The following is a 24,256-nucleotide window of genomic DNA, read 5'->3' as shown; positions in this document are numbered from 1 at the left end:
CTGTCCGAGAAATGACACGACGGCCAAATCCAAGAATTTATCCGCACATTTTACCACTTCTAAGTTGAAGCAATAAAATCTAGGGTAAATTACATAGTAACCCATCAGGTTTGAGCTCTATTACAATCACATACAACATCTTTAAAACATTTCACTTTCATATGTCACGTTCTATTTTATTTCAAAATAATACCTCCGTTACATTTTCCATCCATTGATCCGTTAAGTATTGACATGGCTGACACATTTGTGTCACGTGGCTGCCAAATGTGTGCCACGTGGCAATTTTTTTTTAAAAAAAAACCTTAATCTTCTAAATTTAAAAAAAAAACAAAAAAAACCAGAAAACTTGAAACCCATTATCCCCCAACCCCCTGAACCTTGCGAATCCCCCCAACCCTAAACCTTGGAAGAAGGAAAAAAAAAAAAAGAAACCAAAAAACTTGATTATCCCCCTTGCGAAACCCATATCCCATTATCCCCTCAACCCATTATTCCCCAGATCCCATTATCCACCCCCAACCACCCCATCCCCACGCCCGCGCGAACCCAAATCCCATAAGCCCCCCGTACCTAGAACCCACAACCCAGATCCCATAAGCCCCCATCCCTCCCTCTTCCCTCCTATACACACCCCACTCCTTAAATCCACACTCATTTCTCCCATTTTCACCTCACGAACCTGACGATGGTGGTCGGGATCTGGGTTTTTATTTTTTTTATTTTTTTCTAGGTTGCAGATAGGGGTCAGGGGGAGAAGAGAGGGGGAGAAGACGAACTGAAAGGGGTTTTTTTTTTTATTTTTTTTTATTTTTATGGGTTACGGAAGAAGATGAAGATTCGGGGAGAGGGGTTGCGGGGAAATGGGATGCGTTGCAGGTACGAGGGTCTTATGGGATGGGGGTGGATAATTGGATCTGGGGAATAATAGGTTGGGGGATAATGGGATATGGGTTTTGCAGGGAGCGCGGTCGCGGGGGGGGGGGGGATAATCAAGTATTTTGGTTTTTTTTTTTTTTAATTTAGAAGATTAAGGTTTTTTTGTAAAAATTAATTTTTTTGCCACGTGGCACACATTTGGCAGCCCCATGACACAAATGTGGCAGCCACGTCAGCACTTAACGGATCAATGGATGGAAAATGTAACGGAGATATTATTTTGAAATAAAATAGAATATGAGGTATGAAAGTGAAATGTTTTAAAGATGTTGTATGAGATTGTAATAGAGCTCAAACCTGAGGGGCTACTATGTAATTTACCCTAAAATCTACTAATCATTCACAGTTACTATCCGGTTCAATGTACTAATTTGGTCTCAACTCCTCTTATTCCGGCGAGGAAGAGGAAAAGACCGAAAAGGACGACACACAATCTTTATACTGTTGACCTTCGCAAGACCACCCCAAGACTACTTCCGTAATTTCAGACCTCGACCTTTTCCCAACATCTCCGCCATTAAAATCCTCCGTCGATTAAAATTCCCAAACAATCCCTCCAAACGAAGCCAACTCACGAGTCGTCAGCGGGAAGCTTCGACAGTTCGCACAGTGCCTCCGAGGGCATTTTCGTAACTGAAGCAGCGAGACTCTGTTCGCAGTCGCACACCTAAATCCCCAAAATTTAGTTCCTCCACCGCACTTTTCCCCGCCATTTGCTTCCTCAAATTCTCCTTCCCAAATCTAGGGCTCCGCAACCGAAACCCTGATTCTCTCCGATATACCCCCGGGTTCCAGCGTAATTACGACCCCCGCCACCCCGCCACTTCATCATTCTCCCTACATGCCCTTGCGGCGCCGATTGCGAACTCACCGGTTGAGCAATCGATGAGTTATCCGGTAGTCACTTCGAGCTCGAGCTCCGGCTCGGCTCACGGCGGCATCAGCCTCTCCAACACGGTGCACTCGGAGGTCGCGCCTTGCTTGCCTCTGCCATCGCTGCCGGTGTTCTGCGGCGCATCTGATCACCTCCGGCTGTTCGACGAGCCGAGTCGGAACAGCGCGTGGCTGAACCGCCCTGACGCAGCTGTTGCGAGTAGGATTGCTGATCTGCTTCGAGAAACCGACGTGTCGTACTTGTAAGTGCTTTTCTGTGTTCCACGCCAGCAATTTCATTTCCAGGTTTAAATTTGAAATTTGATTGTTAGAAGTGCGCGATGTTGCATTTGAATTGTGATTTTTGCTTCTTTTCTAAATTACGATTTGAAATTTGACGTGTTTGATTGTTGCTGTGTGCTACTATATTAGAATTTTTGAATTTTCCCCCTTTTGTGATCGAGTAGGTTTTGTTTGTGTAAAATTTAACTAATTTGAAGAAAAATGTAATGGTTATTGATTGGAATTGGCTCTCTGTTTCCACTTTTAACTGGCAGCTCAACGTTTTCTACGTAATTTGGTTGTGAAATGTGCATTCGGAGGTTGTGAAACGTGATGAGGTTGTGAAATGTGAATTCGGAGGCTCTCTCTCTTTCTACTTTTAACTGAACTAATTGTGAAATGTGATTGGGAGGAGACTTTTTAATTCGTAATTTGGAATAAAGTAACCACATGATTTGTTCGTACGGCATTAAACTGAATTCCAGGATCTTATTTTTTGACTAAAAGTCCAAGTGATTAGGGAACTGTGCTGATACAAATTTCTACTGAGTTCTATTAGTTACATTGTTTAAATTTGGTTTAAATTTTACTTTTTCTATTTCCGTGTTAGTGTTCATGTATGGTATCATGCACAGGAACCTTAGGGAGGATGCTGGGGCAGTTCCATACGGTTATGGAGAACCTTTAAAACTTCACGATGTAGTTCTTCATTACAATCCAGATGCCTTTGAGTACAATAGTCCAGGTAAACCGAGTATTTAGTCGCTCCATACCGGTTTTATATTTTCGGTCATGCTTTGATTCAAATTTTTCATTTAATTGCTACAGTAAAACCTCTCTAAAGTAATATATATAGGGAGCACACCAAAATGGTGAAGCTTTCAATATCTCTAAAATACCCCTCCCTAATTAGTATTCTAAATAAAACAATTTTATTTAAAAAAAAATTCAAACTAAACATAAATAAAAATTACAAATAATAATAAAGAATAAGATGTAAAAGAGCAAATTGCCACACGCTCTGGTACTCTATAAAGGACTAACCTTTGCATAAAAAATTCCAGTCCCAACTTGGGACCAGTTATAGTTATGCTTAGGAATAAACTCCACAGTGTAATAAGTTATAATTTATTTTGCCCCATCATAAGGAAATACACCTCCATATAGTAATACTTGTCAATGTTTTAGTTTTTAGAGTTGATGCCACGTCATACTTTGTCAACATGGGATCTTCTTGTTGAAGCCAAAATGTTTCTAACTTCTCAAGCATGTTTACAACTTCTTGGCATGAAACTTCTGGTATTTCCGTACTGTCATATCCTCAGGAATCCTATTTAGGAAATACAACATTCGTTAAGAATAAATAAGTGAATAAATAATATTTTTAACTACACCTCTATTAAGTAATTACCTCTTTAAAGTTATAAAATTGATTTGTTCCCAACTTTATGACTATATAGAGGTTTTACTGTATTTTTGGCTTCCTACTTATTACTTAAGGTTTCTGCATAGCTATTTTGGCTAGAACTGAAAATGGCAGGTGCTCTTGTTTTCCCTGAATAAAATAACAGTATAAGCAATATATAAATCTATTTTCTTTTTAATATGCAGGGAGATAAATGTGGCAGCCATATTTTCATTATGTAAACAATAAGCCTTTACATAGGTTATAACATGATTGAGTAATGCAATCACATCTCTGGTGCAAGAAGTTTTGGTGACAATATAGACTTACTTAATGCTTATGTAGATTTTACAATAATGATAGACCGAATATATATTATTCACTGAAAACAATTAACAAAAATCTAAAGTAACATGTCTAGAAATGAGAAAACATATCTTTTTTTGTACGAGCGAAAATATTGAGTAGTATGATAAAATAGTAATAATAAATTTTTTTGGTTTCAAGGCACAAGTTGCAGAAGTTAGAGTGCTACTTGATATTTTTACACTTACCAGACAGAGTAGCTTCATTTAAGCTCAAAATTTATTTTCTTTCTGGATGATGCACTTTTACTTCATTGTTGAAAAGATACATGCAAATTTCCAGAATTTCCAAGATCATTTTCTTTATTCTTTGTATATGTTAGATGCACAGTGAATAAATATCTATAGGTATTACACATACTATTTAGTCCGAAGAAGAATTAGTTGTGCATTATAGTGTTTGATCTTGTATGAATTTATGTTTCTGTGCTTATTGTTTCTTGCACTGTTCAAGTTTCGCAGGTCCTATTAAGGGGCAAGTGCCTGTTAGTAGTACGGTAGCTGACAAGAAGCCCTTCAAGCCTAGTATACCTATACTAAAGCCTTCTCAAAGGGACTATTCCGTATCTGACAATAATCAGCTCAATGATACTCCTCCTAATGTATGTGTGCATCTATTTGGCAGTTAATACTTCCCCCTCCCCCTTCTTATTTAATAATCTAGAAGATGAAACTGCAGGACATAACTACACCATCTTCTAGAAAACCCAAATCCAAGAAAAAAGCTAGTGATGTTATGTCATCAGTGGGACCAGATTCTGCTGAAATTCAAGGTTCTTCGGCTTTAGAATTCTCTCTTCCTCTCAAACACATTCTTCTTTTAATATTCATTTGAGTGACTTATCTTAAAAAATATTGTTTAGATGCTACCATCAGAAGCTTTTGTGAGTTGGTGGAGGAGTTCTGTGGCAGAGCTGAAATTATCAGTGATGATCGGGAAGAAACTGAGTGGTTATCTATGCCTCTTTCGGATCTTAGACTGCTTGCAAATGAAATAATGTCTCTTCGAGCAAAGAAGCTTCTACATTTGATTCCTGCAGATACTTTTGTTAGATTGTTAAGGATTTTAGATCATCAGATACATCGAGCTGAAGGCTTGACTATAATTGAATATGAGCAGGTGAGCTTGTTTTATGTTCTGCTTTCTTTCTTGCATTTAGCAGGTCTGTCAGGCTTTGTTTTTAGCTTCTTGCTTTTAGAAAATAGTTTTCACTTCTTACTTCTCTTTTGGGCAGTGATTACAATTGGTAGTTTAATTTATAAATTTGTTAGCAGTATTTTCGATATTTATGCACTCAATTCTGCACTTGGAGTTTTTACTGTAATAATATTTGTGATCATGTTCATATCTTACTTCTCTTTTTTAATATGTCAGTCAAATTCAGATGTGGTTTCATCAATACAATGTGCACTGGAGGCCATTCACGCAGCATTAGCAGTAATGGCTCATAACCAGATGCCAAAACAACTATATAAAGAAGAGGTGCATGCTAAGATGTTAACTCTTTATTTTACATTTAGTGGAGGTCCCCTATATCGCATAATTTTTTATATAATCTTATATAATTTTTTTATTGATTACCGAAAAGACTAGTAGTTTCTAATTTTGTTCCATCATATCAGATCATTGAAAGGATTCTGGAGTTTTCCAGGCATCAGATAATGGATGTTATGTGTGCTTATGATCCATCTTATCGTGCTTTGCATAGGCCAAGTCAAAATGGGTCGCTTGAAGGTTAGTTTTTCTTGAACTGTTGGGATTTCCTTAATCCACTACACTCATATGTTTCCATAATGTTTTCTTTCACTATTTTCATACAATTCTTTAATCTGCATGTGAAACCATCTTCATAAGTTTTTTTCATCAGTTTGCCTTTTCAGGAGTGGTTCGTTCCAACTTGTTTGATTTGAGTAACAATGTTTTCCAATATATTGACAGTTGATGAAGATGAAGAGCCTGATGCTGAATTTGGCTCAGCAAGCAAGAAGAGACGCAGTATCAAGACCGTGAAAGTGCAGAAATCCTCATTTAACAGGTATGATTATTGATAATCTGCTCCTGGTTGTAGGATTTTTACTAGATCCTTATATAACAAAACTTAGGTGCTGTCTTTCCCTTACATCTTTGCCTTGGTAGGGTCTCTGCTGCTGTGAATAATATTCTTCAGAAAATGTGCACCATTCTTGGTTTACTCAAGGATTTGTTGTTAATAGAAAGGTTGTCAGATGGTTGTATCTTACAACTAGTGAAAACATGCTTCACAACATTTATGGTGGATAATATCCAGCTCTTGCAACTGAAGGCAATGGGTTTGATCAGTGGGGTACAGATCTGCACTATTCATCTCCTCTTGGCAGCTATTGTTTACACATACCTGTACATATCTTCATGCACATGCATTTTGATGTTATCTACTCTGAAACTTGTACATCTTCATTGTTGGTGGTACAGATATTCTATTCATACACTCAGCATCGCACATATGTGATAGATGAATTAATTCAGTTGCTTTGGAAGTTGCCGGTCTCGAAGCGAGCTTTGAGAGCATATCACCTACCTGACGAAGAGCAAAGGCAGATTCAGATGATCACTGCTTTGCTGATTCAGTTGGTTCACTATAGTGCAAACCTTCCTGAATCATTAAGGCAGGAATCAAGTAGTAATTCTATCTTAGAACTCTCTGTCAATGCCGATTATCCAACTAAAGGTCACGAGGCAGCAACAGAGGCATGTTGTCACTTTTGGACTCGTGTACTTCAGCGCTTTGCTGGTGCAAAGACTCAGGAAGCTTCAGAGTTGAAAGTAATGATGGAGAATCTTGTTACCGATCTCTTGACAACATTGAATTTACCTGAATATCCAGCTTCAGCTCCTATTCTGGAGGTAAAATATGTGTGACTTGTCTGGACTGTAATTTCATTGGTTATATTAGTAAGTCGCCATTCTGAAGTAGATTTCGTTGCAGGTTCTTTGTGTCTTGTTACTCCAGAATGCTGGGCTGAAATCTAAAGACGTAGCCGCACGTTCAATGGCTATAGACCTTCTCGGCACAATTGCTGCGAGATTGAAGCGTGATTCTCTCCTTTGCAGTAGGGACAAAATCTGGATACTTCAGGAGTTGGTTAGTGATGATGGGGTTGATCAGACATATCCAAGAGATGCATGCTCAGTTTGTTTAGATGGTAGGGTTGAAAAAAATGTCTTTGTTTGTCAAGGTTGTCAGAGAATGTTTCATGCTGATTGTATGGGAGTGAGAGAATATGAAGTTCCAAATCGAAGTTGGCACTGTCAGATATGCCTCTGCAGGAAGCAACTTCTTGTTTTACAATCCTACTGTAAGTCACAATGCAAAGATGAAGGAATAAAGGATCGAAGTCGTTCAGGAAGAAACACTGAAGTTGCGTTTTCAATTACGAAGCCTGAGGTAGTCCAACAGATGCTTTTGAATTACCTTCAAGATACCACATCAGCTGATGATGGGCATCTCTTTGTTCGCTGGTATGTACTCGTTTAACTTCATTCCTTCTTTATTTTGTGGTTCCATTGTTTCCAGAGTGAAGTTATGCTTGTTTGTACAGGTTTTATCTCTTGTTGTGGTACAAGGATGATTCGAAATCACAGCAGAAGTTCATGTACTATCTTGCTAGACTGAAATCAAAAGAAATAGTTCGGGATTCTGGGACTGGTTTTTCATTATTGACAAGGGATTCGGTCAAGAAAATTACTTTAGCATTGGCACAAAAAAACTCTTTCTCCAGAGGGTTTGATAAGATTCTTCATTTGCTTCTGGTCAGATATCTTTTCTATTGACTCCCTGATTTTTCATGTAATAAATCTCAATTTTGACATTTTAGTGGATTTCAGGCAAGCTTAATGGAGAATTCTCCTGTAATCAGGGCCAAGGCTTTATGAGCGGTAAGTGAAAACTATATTCTTGAACTTTTAATCCTCAAAATGGAGAGATTTAATATTCATTTTATGACTATGTTGATAGAATTTAATGTCTTATTCTCTTAATACGATACACAGGTCAGTATCATTGTAGAAGCTGATCCGCAGGTTTTAGGAGACAAACGCGTTCAATCAGCTGTTGAAGGAAGGTTTTGTGATTCCGCAATTTCCGCTAGAGAAGCAGCACTGGAGCTTGTAGGAAGGCATATTGCTTCTCATCCTGATGTTGGTTTGAAGGTGTGCACAATTGAACTCTCATCCTACTAACTTCTTCGTACATGCTCTATTAACACATGTTGCTTAATCATTACCATTTTCTCTCAGTATTTTGAGAAGGTTGCTGAGAGAATTAAAGATACTGGAGTAAGTGTTCGAAAGCGATCTATCAAAATCATACGAGATATGTGCGTTTCAAATGCAAACTTCTCCGAATTTACAAGTGCTTGCATTGCTATCATCTCCCGTATTAGTGACGATGAATCAAGCATACAGGTAATTGTGAAGCAATGAGTGTGTTGCATTAAGTTCATTGACATGTAAAACTAGTATACAAAGTTCTTTGTTCTTGACTAGGTCCGGTTTTTATTCTTTTCCTCTTCCACAGGATATTGTTTGCAAGACATTTTATGAGTTCTGGTTTGAGGAACCTACTGGTTCACAAACTCAATTCTTTGGAGATGGTAGCTCTGTTCCATTGGAGGTGGCTAAAAAAACTGAACAGATCGTTGAGATGTTGAGGAGGATGCCAAGTCACCAACCTCTTGTGACAGTCATTAAACGCAACTTGGCCCTTGATTTTTTTCCACAATCAGCTAAAGCGGTTGGGATCAACCCTTCCTCACTTGCATCAGTACGCAAGCGCTGTGAGTTAATGTGCAAGTGCTTACTGGAAAAGATATTGCAGGTACTTTTCCCCTATATTTTTGACATGCTAAAAAGATTTGGTTGATTATTTGAATCTGAATGTGTAGAAACTCTTATTTTTCAGGTAGAGGAAATGAATATCCAGGAGGTAGAGAGGCGGGCCCTTCCGTATGTGCTAGCTTTGCATGCATTCTGTGTTGTGGATCCAAAGCTTTGTGCACCGGCTTCTGACCCTTCACAGTTTGTGGTCACTCTTCAGCCTTATCTAAAGAGTCAGGTAAAATGCATTTTGTTATAATGGTTCCAATGTACCTTAGAGCACCCTTAGAATTGTGTTTTGGATTTTAAAGTTATTTAATTCCACATGTTACTTTTGCATTTTATCATTGGTTATACGTGTTCTGAAGAGCGGCCTTCTAGGACCCAATCTTGTTTCTCTCTAAATAATATGAAGCTAGACACTACCTATAAGAGATCTTAGGATTTTCTTCTGCAAAGGATTGGTCATGCTCTGTATTGGGAATTTGCGTGCTCACGCTGTCTTTGTTACAATTCATTTCTCTTTTTCTTTTCTTTTTTTTCATTTTGATCGAAAATGCAGAAAGATACTAGTAAAGCAAAATCATGCCTGCATTTTGAGTTGGTTTGCTTTGTGTTCAGGCTGATAATCGAGTGGTTGCACAATTAGTGGAGAGTATAATCTTTATAATTGATGCTGTTCTTCCTTTGGTAAGAAAGTTACCGCGAGCTGTTGTGGAAGAACTTGAACAGGACTTAAAGAACATGATTGTTCGGCATTCCTTCTTGACTGTTGTTCATGCTTGCATAAAGTAAGTTCAAGTTCAGGCTTTCGCTTTCAGACAATTGTCTTTTATTAATATATCTTATGCTGATTTGGATGCCTTCTAGATTTTATATCTTCGTCCTCACTACAGGTGCCTCTGTGCTGTGAGTAAAGTGGCAGGAAAAGGTGCTGCTATAGTGGAGAATCTTATCCAGGTGTTCTTCAAACGTTTGGATGCTCAGGCAGTAGATAACAAGCAGGTCAGTGGATTAAGTTATGTGTAAATGGATTATGTCTTTAATTACTTAAACTGTATTTTCAATGTTTGGTGCTTGGATCAATGTTTCTTCCAGTTACCCCTGAAGTTTGAACATCGTCCTTGATCTATTAAGGGATGGTAAAGATACCTTATATTAAATTAATTATCTTATTACATTGGTGGCCCACTTTGAAGTTTTCCTAAGAGTTATGCTTGTATGCCTAATCCTTCATGCACTTCATAGGCAAAATGATATGTGAATTTATTCTTCTAAAAGAGTTTGATATGAGAAATTACAGTTTTGCGCATGGCCATGCATTTATATAGTTACTCGACAGGAATTTAGAATGAACCACAATGGTGAACTTGCAGATTATGCTGCTCAAGAATGGCCGTCAATTGAGTAAAACTATGAGTAGAAACCTTAAGCAAACTTTCCATGTCCTATATGCTACAAATTAGGATTACTGATTGAGTAATTAACATATTCCTCGGTTCTTGTTAATAAATTTGTTTCTTTATCAAAAATAATAATTAACATCATAATAGTTCTGGGGGTGCATTGTTCAGACCCGAGTAAAGAGCAAAATTGAGACTACGGTTAAAGTTAAGGCCCTCTTTTCGGTATTTGGTAGCTGCAGTATTGATTGCTTGTGCAGGCAGTTATATGTAGGACTTTTGTAATATTGGGCTGCAGAGTAAACTTTTAGTGATATAGCTTTCACGAGGCAGCATGTTGTCAGGTTTTATGTATCAAGAAATTACTCATGGGGGAATTTTATGTTATTGTCGTTTTTGGAGCTGTTTGCATCTTGGCTTTTAGCTTTAAGCTCAAACAGAGAACTGGTTGGCGCATGGTTGATGGTTTGTACATATACATGTAATTGGGCTTCAAATTTTGACAATTTGCAACCTTTGCTAATTTCAGCAAGTGGGGCGGTCTCTTTTCTGTCTCGGATTGCTTATCCGTTATGGCAACTCTTTGCCCAGTAACTCCGACAAAACAATTGATGTTGTTAGCAGTCTCAGCTTGTTTAAAAAATATCTTCTAGTGGAGGATTTTGTAATAAAGGTTCGGTCATTGCAGGTATGAACTTTTTAATTTACTTTTTCCTAAAAGCCTATCTTGATCTTGAAATGTGCAAGGCCTGGTTTTATAATGAAATGTAGTGATGTGTTGTAACATTTGTAGGCATTGGGCTTTGTTCTAATAGCTAGGCCCAAATATATGTTGGAAAAAGATATTGGGAAGATAATAGAGGCAACATTCTCTTCTAGCTCTGATGTTCGTCTTAGGGTAAGATAACAGTGCCCCTTGATTTCTACTACATTGTCAGTCTGTATACTAATCATTTTTTTGACCAGATGCAAGCATTGCAAAACATGTACGACTATCTTCTTGATGCCGAAAGTCAAATGGGAACAGATGCGGCTAGTGATAATGTGATTCATTATAATGTGGAAGGCGGCAATGCTGTATCTGTTGCTGCGGGTGCTGGAGATACTAATATCTGTGGTGGTATAGTTCAGTTGTATTGGGATAACATGTTGGCAAGATGTTTAGACCTTAATGAACAAGTTCGCCAATCTGCAATTAAGGTGAGTATTGGGCTTCTATGTTCTGTTACTGGCTCTTTGTGCGCATTATTTTGTCTCTACGATTGTTATTTATATGGAGAATCAGGACAACCAACTCCCAAGAAAATTATGCTGTGGAAAGGATGAGATGTATTTGAAAATTGAAGAGCAATTTTACGTCAATTTATTTACTTTCTCCTAATATAACTGCAGATTGTTGAAGTTGTACTGCGGCAAGGGCTCGTACATCCTATTACATGCGTTCCCTACCTTATTGCTCTCGAAACAGATCCACTGGAGGCCAATTCGAAGTTAGCTCATCATTTACTGATGCAAATGAATGAAAAGTATTCTCCTCTCAGTGCTTTTTGACTTGCCATATCTTCTATTTTTTTCTTAGGTTTTCTAATCGAAGGATCATTTTAGGTACCCTGCATTTTTCGAAAGCCGCCTGGGAGATGGCCTTCAAATGTCTTTTACTTTCATACAGTCCATTAGTACTAGTTCTGAACACGAGAACAAAAAAGTTCAAGCAAAGGCTTCTGGAAATGCAAAGGGAAAATCTGATAGTGTTTCTCTCGCACAAGGCAGACTTGGGGTTTCTCGAATCTACAAGCTTATTCGTGCTAACCGAACTTCAAGAAACAAATTTATGTCTTCGATTGTTCGCAAGTTTGATAGTGCTAGCTGGACACCTTCAGTTGTCCCTTTCCTGATGTGAGTTTAATCATTGGTGTCAGTCTTGGAGTCCATGTATTCTGGATGAGGGTGCTGACATGGAAGATAATTTCTTTTTACAGGTACTGCACAGAAATACTCGCCTTGCTACCCTTCACAACACCTGATGAACCGCTTTATTTGGTCTATTCTATAAATAGAGTAGTACAAGTTAGGGCTGGGGCACTCGAAGCAAAGCTGAAAGCTCTGACTTTGCATTTGTTACAAAGAGGTGCATCTCATGGCAACGGCATAATTGAAGATGGCTTAGCTGCTCAGCCTCTTACGGGAGGTATGGCATCATTGGACTTGAATGGGACAGTTGAACAAGAACCAGTGTTCCAACCTGTTACAAATTATATGTCAACGGAGTGGAATGGTACATTACGACAAGAGCCAGCATATCAGTCTGTCTCCAATCAAGCTAACCCGTATGAGGCAAACATGCATGTTACGGGCTCTAGCAGTTCCGGTGGCTTCTCAATAGATGACGTACAGAAATTCCAGGTATCCTGTAGTCCTGTACTAAATTGATTTTTCACAAGCCGGAGGATAAATTTCCTTGAGATAGACTGTTATTGTCATTGTTAGGGTTTTGCTGCTCGGTTAATTTTCATTGATTATTCTTATGTTTTACGTGCTTTTGTAGGCGGACTGCCTTGCAGCTATTGCAGTGCAGCTTCTTTTGAAACTAAAGAGACACCTAAAAATTGTGTATAGCCTGAATGATGCAAGGTGCCAGGTAAAACAATCACTAGATAATTATAGGAAAATATATTACAGTGAGTTACGAACTTTATTATTATTTTTGTTATCGTTTGTAATTCCTCTTTTGAACCAGGCTTTTTCTCCGGGTGAACCCCCTAAACCGGGAGAAGTACTCTCGAGGCAGAACGTCCCTTTTGACCTCAGTGATACGCACACCAATTTGCCTACAACTTATCAAGAATTGGTACAAAGATATCAGGTACTGTGAGCTGTGAGACTCTCTGGATGTTAGCAACCATGACCGTGCATAAATCCTTACCGATATCGTTGTTGTACAGGAATTCAAGAATGCATTGAGGGAGGATACGATTGATTTCTCTACTTACACTGCAAACATCAAGAGAAAACGCCCGGCCCCCAGAAAAGGACGGAAATCTGTGGCTGGAGACGATGAGGGCGAAGATGATGATGAGGATTATTCAGGTGGGGCTCGGAGGCCGAGTAATATTGGAAGGAGAGGTGGCTACAGTATCAGAAGTCGACAGCGGTTATAGCATATGACAGGTAGGCTAACTTGTACATGTTGTAGGAGAAAGGAATAGCAATAGCCGATAGGGGATAGGGGATAGGGGATGGTACGATGAGAGCTGAAAAAGTAGATCTCTGGAAACCGTAGAGAATTCCAGAAAAAATAGATTTCCGTATTTTGAAATTTGCCCGAGAGAGCGTATATCAATAGTATTTTTGTGAATGAAATCGTCTTTTTGTTTTAATTTTTAAATGTTGCCGAGATTGACAGTTTCTCGTCAAATCGTCAACTATTTGTTGTAACTTTATTACATTTGGTGTACTGGATTGTATTTTCAGCACACTAGAAAATGTCTGCTTTCAGTCATTCAGAAGCAGTCTCAAACAGGCCGATGCTATGCATTTCATTCGGACATTCCTTAGAAATCAATCTAAAACGCATTTACATCGGATCGTATTGGAAAGTGATTTGGGAAGGTAAGAAAGCATGAGCCGCTTCTCACAAAATCACAGAAAAGAATTAATCCCTATTTCCATCAAAATCACTTTTACAAAAGCACCTCTCGTGTGCTTCTCCTCGAAGTGATTCCGCCCTCCCAAAGTCGAAAAGCGAGTTTAGATTGAAGCACTTTGCAAACAAAGAAGAATATGCTGGATGTATAATAAACAATGAGTTTTATATGCAACAAAATAATTAAAAAGGAGCTTGATCATGCATAATTTCTAAACCTGACTTAAAAGGAAAAAAGGCATAAAAAAAGTTAAAGGGGAGTACATTGCTTGATCTTTGATAACACACCATGGCCTCTGTCCCTAACACTATAAAAATGTGAATTCCGACGATCTTTCGACAGCTGAAACAAACATTATTTAAATTTAAGTAACAAGAGAACATAAATAGTATCAAAAAGTCCTTCGAGAATTAAACATCTTCAAAGAGTGCCTATCACCAAAAAACCTTCAAAAAACTTCGTCCGAACCTTGCTCAATGCTCTCATGGTACTATGACAAAAAGAGGCTGCATAGAAGCAGAAAAATCGCTTAGATTAACAGCTTGTTCGAGAGTACTTATGTGAGAGAGAGAGAGAGAGAGAGCGAGAAAGGCAGTAAGATTACTTACCGTGTCTACGCTCACTGGTTTAGCATCTTCAACCAGTATCTCAGCAACGGTTCCAGATTGATCAGCCTGCAGAAGGATGAAAGGAACAATTAGTTGAGAAAACTTTCCAATGAAAGTAAAGCCACATCAGTGCATATCATCGACTAAAGCAATGTAAAAACGAACCTCAATTTCGTTCATCAATTTCATGGCCTCAATGATGCAAATAACTTGACCTTTCTGAACTTTATCCCCAACCTGAACATTTATTTGAGTAACACAGAGCATAAGCACTCTCAAGGGCTAACGCAACATTTCTATAAGTTAATACGGAAGACATGTTCATGCACACACATAATTTAGGTAATGACGTGTGTCATCTCCCATATCTCGTGGAACTCAAGCTTTAATAGATAAGTAACAGACACTTGCCTTAACAAAAGGTGGTTCACCAGGTGCAGGACAGCGGTAAAGGGTTCCAGCCATGGGGCATTTCAGTGGAGGGTGAGATGATGTGCTTGTCTTTGCAGGGGCGGGTAATGCAGGTGCTGCTGGACCGGGTGCTGGAGCAGGAGCTGATGCTGGTGCTGGTGCCGGTGCTTGTTGAGGTGGTGGTATGGAATAATAGTGTGCTGGTTGTTGTGAAACGGGAGCTGGTGGTGGTGGCGCCAACGCTTCTTTTTTTCTAATCACAAGCTCTAAATCTAGTTGCTTCAATTCCAGCTCCACAATGTCTCTCGAATCAACTAACCTGCTCACGAAATATCATGTTAATGAAAATAATTGATGTCCAAAACATAGTCGATGCTATATGGATACCAATTACAAACAAAAGTCGCAGCAACTTACTTAACAAGGTTTGACACTTGAGCCATGAATGCGGAGATTGATGCTGCATCTGGAATATTGGTTTGACTGGAAGACTCGTCTTTCCCTTCCGGTGATCCATCTTCAGACTTCTTGTTGTTTATGGGTACAGAATTTGAGGATTTCTCAGCAGTAACCTTCGGATTCAGAAAGTAATCAATTATACATTCAATACAACGTTGCCAATCAAACCCACCTACTAAACTGATTCCAAACAGTTTTACCTCATTAAGCTGTGCCTGCACTTTCCAGGAAGAGGATTGCTTCCTGACGGAGCTCTACACAAGTTAACCATATGATCAGAAAACAATTATTAACGGCAACTTATCACGTAAAATCTAGATTGCGATACGTAGAACTGTCACTGCTACAAAAACCTATTGAAAAATGAAAGCATAGAGTAATGATTATAGCAAAATCGAATCAATTATCGGTCAAAGCTTGCAGGTTTAATCCAAAGACAGCATTTTGGTAAGAATTTGTAACATTACTAAGTTACGGCTTAATCAAAATCCTAATTGTGATTAACAAATTCTTCAACTACAAGAATTTCAATGCACAGCAACAGTATTTCCCACGTTTTAAATTCAATTTATTATTTTAATATTCCAGAAGCTTCCGAAATGAAGATATACAACCTATACAAACATACCCATTTGAGCAAATTACATGATTAGAGCATGAAATTACAAAAAGCAATGAAATTTACACAAACAAAGCTTAAACAAGTAAAGGGTAGGCGTAATTAATCACACCTGAAGGCCAGAAATCTGCAGAGAGGGAATGGGGCAGCGATTGAGGCAGTTGTGGAAGGACAGGAGGTGCTGCTGCGGCTGCGACGGCTGGGCGGCGGAGCTGAGGCGGGTAACGGGGGCGGCGCACGCCTTGGGACAGGGGACAGTGAAGGAAGCCATTGGAGTGTGCGGTGAAGCAAAGCAAAAGCAGAGTGAGCTCCTCGTTTTGATTCCCGCAGAGAGATGGGAATTGGGAATGGGGAAATGGGGAGGTGGGATCTGAAGGGGGAATGGGAATGGTGGGGGAGGGATATGTAGAAGAGGGAGGGGCGATGAGATCCAAGAGGTGGGTTTGTTTTGGTGTTTGGGGACTGAGAAATCTGAGAGGGGTGGGAAATGGGCAGAAGGGAAAGGACTGGATGTTAAGTGCTCTGTGTGTTTTTTTCTCTACTTTAATCACAATGTGTTTGATTGTTTTCCGATACTTACAATGTGAGGAGAGAGAGAGAGACACCATATTGAAAAACCCACTCTCTTTAACTAACAGCTAACAGCTAACAACTCACGCGCCTCTCTCTCTCTCTCTCTCTTCTGTTTCTCTCTCTCGAATTAAAGGGACCTACATAGTACATATCCACATTGACAGTATTGATACGCATTTGACATTGTGCTTGGGTTTCCTTCCAACTCCAACTCCAAATGTTTGTGTGAACGACTCAATTTGTGGATAAATTTTTAATGTGTCGGAAACACGGTTTTATATATTAAGTATCATAATATAAATGGTTAAATTTTTTTTTAAAAATGTCTAATTACTTGTATTATGATATTTGATGTAACATGTCGTATTCTCAACATACTAAAAAATCTCTTCAGTTGAGGGCCCTTGGGTTTCCTTTTAACTTGTAGTCTTTCCCATTTATGAATTCATGACTATCATTTTTTGGATATTTTTCATCAGGGCTTAATAAGATATGATTTGATTAAACCTATGTCATAAAAACAACACGGGTTTCATTTCATTTCAATTAATGAGTTTGGAATTGTAAGTCTAATAAAATTAAAAATGATAAAGTATCAAAATGGGAGCTTGTGGAATTTGCATTGAGTAAAATGTAAATTTGTAATTTTGGCCTTTTTTAACGTATAATCTCCTCAATACAAAAAATATTTCTCCTCCTACCTTCAATTTGTCTTTAATTTAGAGAGCTATCTATTCCAATCCAATCTAATCCTTTGTACCAAACAAAGCTTTATAAGACATATGTGATTAGACAAGTTTGTTAAGTCTAACCCATTAAACTCGAGTTCAAATCTTTCTTTCCCTATAGATTAGAATAGTAGTTTATAAACGGATAGAATCAGATGCATGACTATATACATAACATTTTTAATTCGAAATAAATAGTTATTTGACCCTCTAAACTATTATTTTTGGTATAATAACCCCTTGAACTATTTGAAATTAGCTAGCTATCCCCTGCCAATCGATAAAATTTCATTTACTTTGCCGTCAAATATTAGCATGTGACTTAACACGTGATTCACTCTTGAAGATAAAGTTTTTGTAGTACTAAACAGCGCAGTGGAAGAAAATAATCCAGAAAATTAACTTCAACTAGTTCAAAGAGTCAGACGACAGTTTACCCTTTTAAAGGCACAGCCCTTTGATAGTCAATTACGACGGCTTTGACAAAGGCAGGAGGAGCTCTTTTGAACTCCATCGCAGGCCTCGTACGATATTCTTGTCCGCGCGTGGAAGTATGCAAACAAAAGCTCCCCATTTGAGGGAAGAATTTCGACCTCAAAACATTTCAAATGGTAGCAGGCATGAATTCGGGGTGACGGTTGAGCTACCAATTCGCCTATTTAATTTGCACACCGAAATTGGTGAAATAATGAATGTAGGTAAACCAAATATATTGGCAAGTTTATTCACAAATTGCCGAGCGAGCTCAGTACCAAAACGCAGTTGCAAAATCTGTCTAGCAAATCACATTCACATTCGCAGTCGTCGTCATCGTCGTTGTCGATGCTTATTGAAGAAAATGCAAGTGTTACAAAACAGTGAGAGAACCTACAACATATTTGTGGGTGGGTGTGAGGGAAGAAATATGCCAGCCTTCAATACCTCTCTCTCCGAGGCCGGTTACTAAATTGCATAAAAGCGATAAATATTCCAAGACCAGACCGATCGTGAAAGACAATTACGAAATAATCAAGGCAAAGAGAAACTAGGAGCTTAGTATCTGTTCCAGTAGGTGCGGCGTCTGAACCAGTTGTAGTCAGGCAATTTTGTAACCGGACCCATGGCTGCAATTGCGATATCCTGCCAACAGCAAGAAACAAACACAAGTATGAGGGTTTGGTTACATGATCTACGAGGTTGAGAGAATACTCTTTATGTATTATAAATTAGGACAAGTGAGGTAACAGATTGTACTCATACCCTGTCATAGATGAATCGGTTGGCAACACGTTTGATGGTGCTTGCATCAACAGAATCGATTCTAGCAAACAGCTCGGGCAAGGGGATTCTCCGACCATATGTAAGTAACTGCAAAAAGCAGTGTCAAAAAACAACAGGGACAGAATCAGCTTCCAGTACAGACACTAGTTCTTGTAGTCTACTCCTACATTGTCACTAGAACTGGGCAACAACAATCAACACTAAGTACTGATTTTCAATTACCGCAATTAAACTCAACCAGCAAACATATACTAATTCCCATTAATGTAATAAAGACTACAAATAAGCTTGGGGAATCATCCCAGGTCTAGGTGAGTAGATCAAATTAGCAACTCCAATTGTTCGAAGCTGATTGCTCTCAACAGTGTTTCTATATGGGCAGAAAAAAGTACCTGGCGCCCAATATCTTCAGCTACAGCACTTGTCCCATCCAAATGCAGAAGCAGCGAAGATTTCAACTGCCAGAAAAGAAACAATGATAAGTGGGTCAACTTATATATAATGATATGTTCAGAAACATGCAATGACCAAAGGAGAACATAACTGTTTTACCATTTTTATATTGGGCACCAGTGCACCACCAATAAAAACATGCATACTCGCTTTAGAAAGCATGAATCTAGAAGTGAAGCAGAGTTAGAAATCAAGCGCTACCTGATTACGAGCACGAATAACATCAGCTTCTGAAACTCGATAAACTAACTTGGTGACCTCATACATGATTGCATAGGCCAAATCATCTAAGCAATCCGCCTGCAATTAGACCAAAACACAACATAAGTTGTAGAAGTAAATTAGTATGAGTAGTTGGTAATGTATAAATAAACATATACAACTGTTTATCACAATAAAGGGGGAGGGAGAGGGAGAGGGAAAGAAAGATAGAGATAAAGAGCAAGAGGAGGAGAAAGAATTGGTTAGGTGATTGTCCAGTAGTTTCATCCTTTGGCTCCAGCTAATTTCACTCGAACAAAAAATAAGACTAATCTTCCTCGGTAGTTCCCCAAACTTACAAATTAAAATATAATAACTACTTCCAAAGTGCAACTCCTCCTTGGTGTTCAACAGAAGAATTAAGCCCAAGTCCTAACCCTGGAAAGCTATCTAAACTCAAACTAATTGATACAAATCTCAACCAAGGACATGATTAGTTTGTATTTGTTTATCCCTTCACAAGTTCGCAATAGAATGGTACTATGGACCAGAACAAGAAGTAAAAAATTTAAATAACCAGTGAAAACAACTAAGATTCATATCACAGAAGGCACCCTCACCGGAGCAGTAGCAAAAACACCAAATAAGCCAGTATCCTTATAGTTGGTGTTGAAAGACATATAGCTTTCTGCTATGTCATTAATGGCAACCCTCTGTGCCAGCTCTGAACTGTTTACAAGGAAGCAGCCAAAGTTAAACATTGCATGATCTCCAAATATATAAACTCAGAGTTGATATCAAGTATTCAACCCACAGAAATTGAAGACCATGTAAATTGCTCACCCCATGTGCTTTCCACCACCAGCATTTTTATTCCATGAACCCAGCATCGCTTGCATGACCATTAGAGGAATAGAGTCGGGATCAGTCCAAGATGCACCACTGAACGCAACCGCAAAATGTGCCAAAGGCAAGTCATCATCCACAATTCTGACCTGATTTTCACAACATCAATAGAAATGTATAAATTATAAGAGAAAGCAAAAACATTAAGTACAAGAAAGAAGTTAAATAAGAGGATACATGCATTACCTCAGAACCAGTAAAAAATGAAGGTTCTTTCGCAACCAACTGACCCGCGGTGGTAGGATCTCCTGAGAGTTTAGTGAACAAACCCTTAACTGACCCAACAAGATCTTCATGCTTGATAGCTCCTGAAGCAGCAATAACCTAAAATAGAACAAGTTAAGCACAGGACAGTCAACTTCTGGAAACAAACTCCTGAATATCAATGTGTCGTGTAAAGTAATACCAAAGGACAATGACAACGCCACTTCCATGCTTTCCTATATAGTACGAACAAAAATTCATAAATATTAAATTACCATTCTGGGAGCAGTGTAATGTGTTTTGATATAGTTCTGAAGATGCTCTTTGGAGATGGTCTTAATGTTGTCAGCAGGTCCAAGAATAGTTCTGGCTAGAGGAGAGTACTGGAATGCAGTTGCATGCAGATGGTCAAAAATGACTTCTTCGGGTTGTTTCTCGACCTGCAGTACCAAGGCGATGATATGAACATTTATTCAAAAGCATTATGAACCAATCTTGGATAGTGTACATTTCCATTACAAGCAACCTCAACTTTAATAGTTTTCGGGATCCCTATCAAAGTTTTTCATACAAGTCATAGAATAAGAGTAAATACGTAATTGTTCACAAGCTACTGTGAAATGTCCAGTTCAAGTCTAGAAGAGTGTATCTAATCAATGCATATATCCAGGAACATTTTTTCATTAAAGTTCACAAATTTCATATAAATCAAGTTACTTTGAATGCTATTGAACATTTAAAATTTTCACATCCACAACAGGCAACATTGAAAGTCACTAATCCCCGAAAATCCAAACAACCCCAATATCTCAATTTTCTAAAAGTTTTCATTTTTACGAGATTACCTCCTCCATTTCCCTCAAAATCACATCGCGCTCGCGCAAAATCCTGTCCTCATCGAACTTGGAGTTCTGCAAGATATCAGCCAAAATCGAAAGTGCCTTCGGCACATCGGAATCGAGCACCTTGGCATAGTACGTGGTCTGCTCCCTCGATGTGTACGCATTCAAGTGACCTCCCATGTTCTCGACCTCCTCCTCCAGATCACGGGCCGTCCTCTGCTCCGTCCCCTTGAAGATCATGTGCTCCAGGAAATGCGCAGTGCCGTTGGTCTCGTCGTCCTCGAACCTTGACCCGGCGTCGATCCAGACACCGACAGTGGCGGTCTTAGACGCGAGGTTCGACTCGGTGGCCACCCGAAGGCCGTTGGGGAGTGTGGTGACACGTGTCTCGGGTGCGGTGAGGATGTGGCGGTGGTCCGTGAGACTCGGGTGGGGTGACCCGTACTTAAGGAACCTCGGGTCCGGGTTCTCGAGCCTTTTGATCTTCGATTTGACGCCCTCGGCCAATCGATCGTAGATCATGGCGGTTGGTGGAGGAGGGGAGGGGAGGGATGGGGATGAAGGTGACGTAGCGACGGCGGGCGAGGTCGATTGGGATCGGACGGCTGCGGTGAGAGAAGCCGGCGGTCTGTGGGGCCGGCGGCGAGCTAGGGTAGTAAGAAGGTGCTTCATCGCCATGGCTGTCTCAGTGAGAGGCCTTCTAGGGTTTCGGTTTGGGGGAAACGAAATACGGCAAAGAAGTGCGAACTGCGATTGCAGAGGCTCAGCTGTTCAAGTAAGGGACGAAACACCTTTTACGACGTCGTTTCTATCCTTGCTTTGGGCTGAAACAGAACAAATTGGGCCCTTATCCGAGGCCCATTATTTCGGGTCAAACTGGGCAGTCGGGTCTAAAAAATGGGCCCAAATCGACTGAAAGAAAGAGCTATAAATATATTGCGAAAGCAGAACGAGAAACCCTAGAGGGAGAGTGAGAGCCGTCTTCTTCGTCAGCCTCCTCGGTCTTGTATCTTATCAGCTCAGAGGCGCTCTAATTTGCTTCTCTCTGATTTCCAGCAATGGCGACTGCGAAAACTGTGAAGGATGTTTCCCCTCACGAATTTGTCAAGGCTTATGCCGCCCATCTGAAGCGATCTGGAAAGGTATTCCTATTAAACCCCCTGTTTGGATTCCGAGAAAATGATGGAAAATCGATAAAAATTTCTTCGTAAGTGATCCCCTTTTGCCTTTGATGTTCGTTATTATATTTTTTATTTTATAAAAATTTAAAAAAGTTTGGACCTTTACACTAGTTTGTTGAAATTGTAGTTGACTTGTGTTTTGTCTATTAAACACCTTGTTTGGATTCCGAGAAAATGGAGGAAAATTATAGAAAACACTCAGAAAACGATGCCCTTTTGCTTCTGTTGCTTGCAATTAACCATTTTTCTAGAAACATGTAAGAAAGCTTGGAAATTTACATCATTTTGTTGAAATTGTAGCTGATTCATGTTTAGTTAATATGCCGTGGCGAATGCAATTACAACTTGTTATGAAGTGTCTAATTTGCCTTATTGGATTGTACACATTTGATTGAATCTTGCCTTGCTTATGGTTGTCGTGGTTTTTTTTTCTCACTTTTTCGTATATTTTGTTTACTTGAAAATTATTTGATGGTGGTTGTCGTGTTATAAGCCCGGAATTAATAAGATCTCGTAGTAGATTGTGCTGTTCTGAATGATTTTGATGAAGTTATGTTTAGCATGCTGCTCTGTTAATATTGTGTACAATTGTAGAATTTTGCTCTATTTAAGTTCATTTAGGATTTTGAACTTAATTCGAGGGTGTAATTTTCTGTGTTTTTCTTATTCATTATGTGGTTTCCATACCGTGTTTATGAGTCCATTTGGTTTTGAACTTTTGATGTTTGTGAGCAGGTTGAGCTTCCTCCATGGACTGATATCGTTAAGACTGGAAGATTCAAGGAGTTGGCTCCTTATGATCCTGACTGGTACTATGTCAGAGCTGGTGAGCATTCTTTTGCTTTTGATTATGTCGTTGTACTTATTTGTTTATGTTTCCCAAATTGTTCGTTGTTTGTGGTATTGACAATGTGACTTTCAATAATGTGCAGCCTCCATGGCAAGGAAGATCTACTTGAGGGGAGGACTTGGTGTTGGTGCATTCCGTAGGATTTATGGTGGAAGCCAGAGGAATGGAAGTCGTCCACCACATTTCTGCGAGAGCAGTGGTGCTATTGCCCGACACATTCTCCAACAGTTACAGAAATTGAACATCGTTGATGTTGATCCAAAGGGGTGAGTGATGTCGTTGATTTATCATCTATAAACTGTTAAAGGTTTTGTTGGGCAGCAGCATTGGCTTGTTTTGTTTCCTTGTCTCTGACCGAGCATTTTTGCTTTTGAACTTGTGACAGGGGAAGGAGAATCACATCTAACGGTCAACGCGATCTTGACCAAGTTGCAGGCCGGATTGTGGTAACCCCATGAGATACGGATTTCTTAGAACCGCGCGGGCACTAGCATATTCTATAATTTTAGGTTCCAATTCGATTTAGTTGAATGCGAGGTTGCAATATGTTATGAGGGAAACATGCTTCTTGTTTTGTTAATTTTAGTTGGTTTGACAATCCTTTTTCTTCCACCCGGAACTTCAGCCGTGTTTTGACGATCTTTATGTCTTCTGAAACATCATCTGAATTGTGTTATGATATTTTATAATGTTTTGTCCACGGGATGTTACCTTTTTTTTGCCTGTGTTTTTATTTTCAATCTTGTGTTTCAATCGCAGTTCAATCGATAATAATGATTGGGCCTATTTTACATAAATCACGTGTTATAACTTACAAGTAGTCAAAACCCACAAAACATGGCTTTAGTAAAACTCAAAGTAAGGATAAAATTCAAGTTTAAGGAGAAATCTGAGAAGATGTTTAAATTGAATCAAACGCTTTCTAAACGTAAGTAGAAAGCACACAAGGGTATAACTAACTTAGAATGAGTGCTAAGTCAAAATTTCATCAAGTAGCAAATACTCGATGGGAAAATACTTATAATTTAAAGGAGCCAAGTGAGTATATTTCTAGAACTCCCCCTGAGTTGGACATATAAGAATCACAAGCATTGCAAATCCGACAATTTATGCATACCAATTACTTGGACAAGCTTCTTGAAAGTATACTTCGTGAAAATCAGCAAGGTTGTATTGAGATCGAATTTGCTTGACT

The 24,256-nt window shown here is 39.1% G+C and overlaps 3 protein-coding genes and 1 pseudogene across 3 annotated transcripts; 2 read left to right on the top strand and 2 right to left on the bottom strand.

The window, feature by feature from the left end:
- The first annotated feature begins 1,582 nt into the window (after nt 1-1,582).
- LOC103421646 (sister chromatid cohesion protein SCC2-like) lies at nt 1,583-13,621 on the top strand (annotated as a pseudogene).
- Nucleotides 13,622-14,012: 391 nt separating this feature from the next.
- Nucleotides 14,013-16,527, bottom strand: LOC103442406 (biotin carboxyl carrier protein of acetyl-CoA carboxylase 2, chloroplastic). Its single transcript, XM_008381188.4, has 7 exons — nt 15,976-16,527; nt 15,445-15,498; nt 15,203-15,357; nt 14,786-15,104; nt 14,540-14,611; nt 14,375-14,440; nt 14,013-14,272 (listed from the first exon to the last, which is right to left on the bottom strand). Exons 1-7 carry the CDS (start codon nt 16,132-16,134, stop codon nt 14,249-14,251), a joined length of 849 nt encoding a protein of 282 aa, XP_008379410.2. The 5' UTR covers nt 16,135-16,527; the 3' UTR covers nt 14,013-14,248.
- Nucleotides 16,528-17,859: 1,332 nt separating this feature from the next.
- Nucleotides 17,860-22,009, bottom strand: LOC114822796 (probable mitochondrial-processing peptidase subunit beta, mitochondrial). The gene is made up of 9 exons (XM_029097962.2): nt 21,034-22,009; nt 20,464-20,628; nt 20,171-20,308; nt 19,922-20,073; nt 19,699-19,807; nt 19,079-19,177; nt 18,817-18,882; nt 18,404-18,511; nt 17,860-18,283 (listed from the first exon to the last, which is right to left on the bottom strand). The coding sequence occupies exons 1-9, from the start codon at nt 21,706-21,708 to the stop codon at nt 18,197-18,199; spliced, it is 1,599 nt and encodes a 532-aa protein (XP_028953795.2). The 5' UTR covers nt 21,709-22,009; the 3' UTR covers nt 17,860-18,196.
- LOC103442403 (small ribosomal subunit protein eS19x) lies at nt 21,930-23,761 on the top strand. The gene is made up of 4 exons (XM_008381186.4): nt 21,930-22,172; nt 22,947-23,037; nt 23,144-23,327; nt 23,447-23,761. Exons 1-4 carry the CDS (start codon nt 22,089-22,091, stop codon nt 23,517-23,519), a joined length of 432 nt encoding a protein of 143 aa, XP_008379408.2. The 5' UTR covers nt 21,930-22,088; the 3' UTR covers nt 23,520-23,761.
- Nucleotides 23,762-24,256: the final 495 nt, after the last annotated feature.

The sequence above is a fragment of the Malus domestica genome, chromosome 17, assembly GCF_042453785.1.
Source record: "Malus domestica chromosome 17, GDT2T_hap1".
NCBI lineage: Eukaryota > Viridiplantae > Streptophyta > Magnoliopsida > Rosales > Rosaceae > Malus > Malus domestica.
This window is presented reverse-complemented; position numbering and strand designations above follow the sequence as displayed.